Genomic DNA, 7,898 nt, shown 5'->3' with positions numbered 1-7,898 from the left:
AAAATAAAATAAATGAAAAATAATACAAGAAAAAAAATTCCTAAAAATCATAATAACACAGGTTTTTTTTTTTTTGTAGATTTCTGAGAAAAATATTAAGGCTGTATATATATTCTTTAACTCTCTTTAAAAGCACCTCCACCCACCTAGCATTGGCCATACTCATATGTATATTGATTTATTACCTAGGTGTATCAACTTCATCTCCCTTAGAATATATGTGAATGTGTATGCATGCATGAGTGTGTGTATATATATATATTTATACATATGCATGTGTGTATATATACATACGCACATATATACTCACATGTGCGTATATGTATATGCATGTATATACACATATATATGTAGCACATATATATATAATATATACTCACACACACATATATATATATATACGCACACACATAGCTTGAAGAGGGAATTCATAATTATGTTCTCATGTCGGCAATATATAATACATATATATAGATATATAGATATATAGATATAAACACACACATACATATGTATATATTACTCTAACGTTTGTGTGTAAAGAGGACACTTATTTTAAACACAAACAGTAACCATCCAATCCTTTCTATATTCACTCCTTCAGGTGACAAAAAAAAAAAAAAAAAAAAAAAAGACATCTTCATGTCACTTCAATGATCACACACAGCAAAATGATTCACTCTGTTGCTTACTCTAAGCAGCAACAGAGAAAAAATATCAGCTCCGAATGAATAAATAAACCTCCACTACACGTATCAAGTAATTTTTATCCTGTTTATACATCCAACACACACACATGCATACATTATAAAATAATTATGTATTCCACCAGTGTACCTATATATATATATATATATATATACACACACACACATACAGAAACTATATATATATCAATGTGTATATATATAAATATATATAATCTATGTATGTACATATATATATTTATTTTGATATAAAGAAAATCTGCAGGAATTTCCAAAACTATGGCATGGAGCATACATAGTAAGCCAACATGTAGCATATTGTAACATGTGGTACTCTGACACACAGTGCATTGCAGAATATGTGTTGTGCCGCCGCATGTGTCATGCCACTCCAATATTAAGTGCTGCCACCTACCTGGCTCATTGCAACATGTGGCAGGCGTGCTGTCACATGTGGCGCTCTGACATACAGCACATCATTTACATGTGAGCATTTGAAGAAACGGTTGCTGCTGACAGAAATAGCTAGAAGAAATGGTGGGAAGGAGAAAGACAATCACTCGGGTGAGTCTTCAGGTTGCATGGGGGGGAAAATAGCTAGCACCATGTAATAATGTCAACGGTGATGTAACAACCGTCAATGGTATTTAGGGCACCCCTATACTCCCCACCGCCCACACCATCCTCCCCCAACCCCTAAATCTAGAGGGACATGCTAGCAGCCGTTAATTTCAGCTACCACTATTTGGGCTAAAAAATTAACCAAAAAAATATTTTTTTTATTTAATATTAATAATAATTAAAAAAAAAATGTTAATGTCAGCCTTGTTCTTTAATCTTGGAGATTCTGGAGTAACTTCAGTCGACCTGCTTCATAATCATCTTCATCCACATTAACAAGTAACTTGATGGCTTCATGACCAACAGCCTGTTTCAAGGACTCTGCAAAAGAGGTATTATTAATAACATTAGAAGATGATAATCTTTCATACATTAAAGTAAATCAAATAACTTTAACTCTTTAGTGTGTGTGTGTGTGTGTGCTATGACTGTGTCTTGATGTTGAACATTAGCAAGTTGTAATGTAGATGTAATAATGAATTATGGGTTTGGTAAGGCACCACAAACTCTACTGATGGTGTAGGAATTGTTTGTACACTTGAACTAGCTTTCATAACTGACAATATACAATGTTAATAACAAAAACACATCCTACATTCCATCATACAAACCTAAGCTGTGTTAATTCTACACCAATACATGTATTTTACTTTGTTCAAAGTCGCCTGATTGTTTTATAGTCACTGTGTATAAAATTAATATCTTGTTGGTCTGATCATGGCTTGACAGCCTAACATCCTACTGACAGTCATTTGTGTATCCCAATTAAATTCATGCTAATATATGTAGAGAATTAACATTGCTATATATATATATATATATATATATATATATATAAATGAACAAGTAACTTACCTGTGATAAACACGCCTTTAAGAGCTTCCAATAATGAGCCATTAATATAATCTCGCCAGAATGCATCCAAATAAGTGAGTTCTGAGAATTTTATATCACAAATAATGGAACCGAGGTCCCGAGATTTAAGGATTGTGTTGGCCTGGGCAAATTTTTCAAACTGCCTTTCAAGTAACTCAGGTTTATTTGAGAAGACATTGCCTTCAAGCACATTTTCATGATGGCAGTACTCAGCACGGACTCTCAACCGAATATCTGAAAAAGAGAATTAGTCAACAGTATGTTTACTTCACTCCACGAAATACAATAAACAAATTATTATCAAACTCTACAGTAGCTCCAACCTGACCAAAGTCTTGCGAGTGAATTTGGTAGAAGAAAACTGGAAAAAAGCCCATCGTTCGTGTGTGTTTTACTATCTTCTTACCTTGATAGTGTGTGATACTTATAAATGAGTATCACTCATGTGTCTTGTATTTCCAATTTTCTGGGTCGTCATGGAAAAATAGTACCTAGTCAGGGAATAGAAGAGGGTTGGTAAAAAGAAGGGCAACCGGCCACAGAAAATCCACCTCAAAATATTCTGTTTGCCTCATGCAAGCATGGAAAAGGGGATGTTAAACCAATGATGATGACGATGACTATAGTATCAAATGGTTTGGTATTCACTGACCATATCTACCAATGCTTTATGTAAATGCGCTCATGCTAGGCTTGATCTCACAAACCTGCAATACCATGGCCTGAGTTCTCTTTGATTGCAAAGCCAAGACCACCCTCTCATTTTTCATCTGTCAGTTTACCAAAAGATAAAGTGATATCCCAGCCATTTAAATAAGCTGGCCTCCACATGACAATTGTGTCTCAGAAAGAGCAATAATACAGACCAAATAATTCACATATTCCATTCCAACACAAATACATATATATCCAATGAAGATAGGAGAGTATTGCAGTTCGCTTGAAGCATTATGTATTGTATGTAAAGAATAAAAGTTTTGAATGGTACAACAATGCACTATAATACAAAAAATGGACTATATACCTGTTCTAATTTAGTTATCCATAGTCTGATGATATTTCGGAATACCATTCCTTCTTCAGACATTCTTAGATGGAGTCGCTGCTATATTCGATTATAGCAGCGACTCCATCTAAGAATATCTGAAGAAGGAATTGTATTCCGAAATATCATCAGACTATGGATAACTAAATTACAACAGGTATATAGTCCATTTTTTTGTATTATAGTGTATTGCTGTACCATTCAAAACTTTTTATTCTTTATATCCAATAGAATTTGAACGTGTCAATAAGTTTGGTTGACATGACAAATGAAAAAATCTAACATTGCAAACACGTCCTCTGACACATACACAAACATAACAGATATGGGGCGCCTGATGAGGAACAGAAACCAAATCATTCATAATGTCATGAAAGTCAACTCATGACTGCTTCTTAAAATCAGTAAGTTCCAAGAGTACAAGAAATTCATGTGCATGAATTTGTTTTGAGTGGGTGAAGTGTTGCACAGCACAGAGCCCACTTTTCAATGCAATCAGCTATAAAACCAGTGGCACAGCAAAGGTTGAGACGACCAGAAATTAACTGCATTTCAGGTTTTTTTTTAATACAAATTTACTTTCTCCAAGAAGAAAGTCCTAACAAGAACTAGGGGACCTTCATTCCCAGTGCTTCACATGCTAGTTAACCCATAGCTGGGACCCTAACAGGTGCTACTATTCAGGGTCAGATTAAACCTAGGAAAAATAAGTGGCTAAGAGGTGGTTCCACACTCCTCAAAACCATAGAACTCTTGTATCAGAGTCCCACTTATGAATGCTGTTTCAAATCTTACCTATTCATAATGTAGTGTTTCTATAAAAGCAGTCACAATGAAGTTTACAGTAACACAGTAACTGTTTGGTATAAAGATAGAAATATCTAAAAACAATTACAGCATTGTGTTTTACAGCAGTGACAAGGCTTAGAGTTTCTCTACAGTTTTTTTTTTAAATCATACAATAAATATCACAAATACTGTAATAACTAAACACATTAGACAGTGTTTGACCACATCACATATTAAGGACAGTACAATTATATCCCAATACAATTGTGCTTATTGCTCTATATTACATCAAGACGGCACTCAAGACACCCACCATTGCCATACACAACTGTCAGTCTGTACTACACACTACATATGTTGCAACAGGTGAAAAGAGATAGCAAACAGCACTCACCGCAAGTTACTTTCTTTTTAATGTCATCCGAATCCTGTGATTTGTTCATGTCACTATCTTGTGATATCCGGGTTTTTGATTTACGGTTGCTACGGCCAGCACGAGATTTTCTTGGTCTTTTGGCTGGGGTCCCAGTTACAGTGGCAGTTGAGCCTTTTGTGGTTGAAGACAAAGAAGAGTCGATGGGTCTCTTCTGGCCATTACGAGAGGTTTCTTCAAGGTATTCATCAACAGGATCAGGTGTAACTGTAAAAGAAACTCCCCATTAGGAATGTCAGCACTAAAAACATAAGTCAATTAATATACTCAAACTACTGGCCTCAACTGTAGAGATGATAAACTTTTTAATATATACATGGACACAATGAGAAGAGGATTCTCACTTCAGTGATGTGAGGAACATGTGCTCTGTATAACAGCTTAATGTTTTATTGGCTTGCAGTGTTGAGTTCTGAAAGTTACAAGATAATACAATAGCCACTATCACTTCCACTTCAATAATTTTAGTCAACATTGTCCTCTCAGACTTTGACTGCAGTGTAAATGTCCATCATACATTGCAATCAAAAGAGCATTTTGAGACAACACTTTAGTTCTCACAGCCAGCAAAATGTAAACTAAGAGGTATAACTATTGAAGTAGAAGTACAAGATGAATATTTATTGGAGAATAAATTTAGCCTATTCAGAAATTGTATGACAAGCAGTGAAAAAATTTGGAACTCCTTAAACTTTTATATATTCTTTGGCTGTAAAGTACTCCTTATGTTGGTCTGAAATGAGACATCAAGTAGCAATTTTGTTATTGGCCAAATCCTTTCTCTGAGAAGAAATCCATGTCAGTTCCCTTGTATTGAGTTCTTTTCTCAAAAAAAAAAAAAAAAAAAAAAAAAAAAAAAAAAAATAAACAACTTCATTTATATCATGAGACAACTTGAAGTTTGTTTCAAATGGTTTTTTGAAGTCAAATTGGAATTTACAAATGGGAAAAATTATACTGAAATGATGTTACATATTGACACCAAGATTGAAAGGTGGTAAACCAAGACTGGAAGGGAGGAGAAAACAATGCATTGGAAAGAACATTGAAAGCCAGAATATGGGAAACTGGAAAATTCCAGCAAAAAGAAGGGAAAAATTCACTGAAGCTTCAATTCCACATAATCAGATGAAATTTTAGACAAGACAAATCACTAAAAATCAGTGGTAACCAAAAGACTGGGTAAAGTTTTGACTTAAAAAAAATTTTACATGATAAATTTTATTTATGCATAGAAAGAACTATTAATGTTATTTCATGCCTCCATATTTTTTTTTACATGTCTTTCATTTTATGGTCATACTTTAAGCTGAAGGCTTATCAGCCTTACTCAGGAGCTTGACTAAAAGTCTGCCTGAAGGTGGCTTTTTTTTGGCATGTGAGTACATGTGATGAGGAGGTAAGTAGAGATAAATTCTTTGTTTATCTCACACACACACACACAGACAGACAGAGAGAGAGACCAAAACTTTTGGCAATTTGCTAGGCTTCAGAAGACACTTCACGAGAAGTGAAATTTTCGTCATGGCTAGTGCTGGTGACAGTAACACGTGTGAAGTACCTGCTGGTAACATGTAAAAAGGTATCTATGCTGGTGACACGTAAAAGGCACCTGTGCCAGTGATACATAAAAGACACCTAGTACACTCTATGGAATGGCTGATGTTAGAAAGGGCATCCAATTGTAGGAACCAAACCAAAACAGACTGGAGCCAGCTTACCAGTTCCAATTTTCTGTCTAACCCATGCAAGCATAGAAAACAGATGCTAAATGAAGAAGATGATGATATATATACAGGCATGGCTGTGGTAAGAAGCTTGCTTCCCAACCACATGGTTCAGTCCCACTGTGTGGAACCTTGGGCAAGTGTCTTCTACTATAGCCTTGGGCTGACCAAAGCCTTGTGAGTGGATTTGGCACATGGAAACTGAAAGAAGCCCATCGTATATATATATATGTGTGTGTGTGTGTGTGTGTATGCCTTTATGTCTGCCTCTCCATTACCATTTGACAACCGGTATTGGTGTGTTTACGCTCCCATAACTTAGTGATTCAGCAAAAGGACTGATAGAATAAATACTAGGTTTCAAAAAAATAAATCCTGGGGTTCAATTAAAACCCTTCAAGGTGGTGCTACAGCATGGTCATAGTCAAATGACAAACAAATAAAAGAATATATGTGTGTGTGTGTATGCATATAAATATGTTTTATATGTGTACAACAACGATAACAATGAACAATAATGCAAAATGCTTCAAGCCTATAATAAGCAAGTTGGTTACAGGCACAACTCCAGAACAAAAATAAATTCTTTACTAGCTGCCAGATAAAATGATAACTCAATGAAAAATGACAAAACTAAAATAATGTTTTGAATTCAAGGATTGCCAAATTAGTCTGCTTCTATTTACTTGTTACAAATTATCAAATTCCAGAAACATATTATCCAACTGGATATATTTCGAACATAAAATTTGGACATGCATAAATGATAAGTGTGATATCATACATACAAATCCAAATTCTCCTGTCATGCATAAATAGCATCTGCTATCACACTGCCTAGGCTATCCCTGCTTTTCCCATCCATTTCCTAACACCATATTGAGCATGTTGTGACAGAAGATAAAACAAATGTTAGAAAGTGAAGGGGCAACTTTCTATATTAGGAAGATAACATGGAGAGGATGGTTAGGCTTCTACCATGGACAACTTAATGTTTTGTTTTGTCACACAATTTAAAATATAGAATCACTTTTGATATAAAATAGAAATAGAATTTCCATCCAAATATTTAATTTTAAAAAATGGCTGTGTGGTAAGTAGCTTGCTTATCACAATAAAAAAAACTGGAAGAACATTCAAGTCTAAATTGAAAAATTTCACTGATCATGTTAATTATGACCATTTACATAATTTAAGTTTTGGCAACAGGGTATGGAACTATACAAGAGTTTCTCCAATTTATTCTGCTCGTTGTCATTTCTATTGTTTCTATCAAGGAGTGGTACTGCCTCCTTTCGAATTTTCCACAATACCTAAGAAAGCAACACAAAGAGGTGTAAATAATCAAATGATAAGTAAAATTATGATAGCCTCAAGTATGTTGAGAAGATAATTTGTTATAAAGAAAAAAACTATAAATAGGATTATATTGATCTGTAGCTGTTTGGATGGTTTACAAGATCAGCTAAGTGGTGTTGGGATAGGTTCAGTGTCAGGCTCATAATAGAGCTTTACTAGGCTTGTGGTAGGGTTGGTAACTGGCTCAGAGGAATGGTGCCAGGCTTGTGATAGGGGCAGTGCCTATCACTGCCCCTATCACAGGAATAGTACCTGGTTGATGACAGGAGTAATACTTTGACAGGAATAGTACCAGGTTGATGACAGGAGTAATACTTTGACAGGAATAGTACCAGGTTGAT

General features: G+C 34.9%; 1 protein-coding gene across 1 annotated transcript in view; it reads right to left on the bottom strand.

Moving 5' to 3' along the window:
- Positions 1 to 80: 80 nt before the first annotated feature.
- The window catches only part of LOC106881630 (death effector domain-containing protein), a 15,776-nt gene continuing 7,958 nt past the window's right edge, over positions 81 to 7,898 (bottom strand). The window contains exons 2-4 of the mRNA XM_014932094.2: positions 4,433 to 4,678; positions 2,184 to 2,438; positions 81 to 1,649 (exon numbers count right to left, since the gene is read on the bottom strand). Of these exons, the coding sequence (XP_014787580.1) occupies positions 1,540 to 1,649; positions 2,184 to 2,438; positions 4,433 to 4,678 (611 nt within the window). The 3' untranslated portion in view covers positions 81 to 1,539. The remainder of the gene's footprint in view (positions 1,650 to 2,183; positions 2,439 to 4,432; positions 4,679 to 7,898) is intronic.

Source organism: Octopus bimaculoides, chromosome 20 (assembly GCF_001194135.2).
Source record: "Octopus bimaculoides isolate UCB-OBI-ISO-001 chromosome 20, ASM119413v2, whole genome shotgun sequence".
In the NCBI taxonomy this organism is placed as follows: Eukaryota; Metazoa; Mollusca; class Cephalopoda; order Octopoda; family Octopodidae; genus Octopus; species Octopus bimaculoides.
Note: the sequence above shows the minus strand (reverse complement) of the source record. Positions and strands in the feature narration are given on the sequence as shown.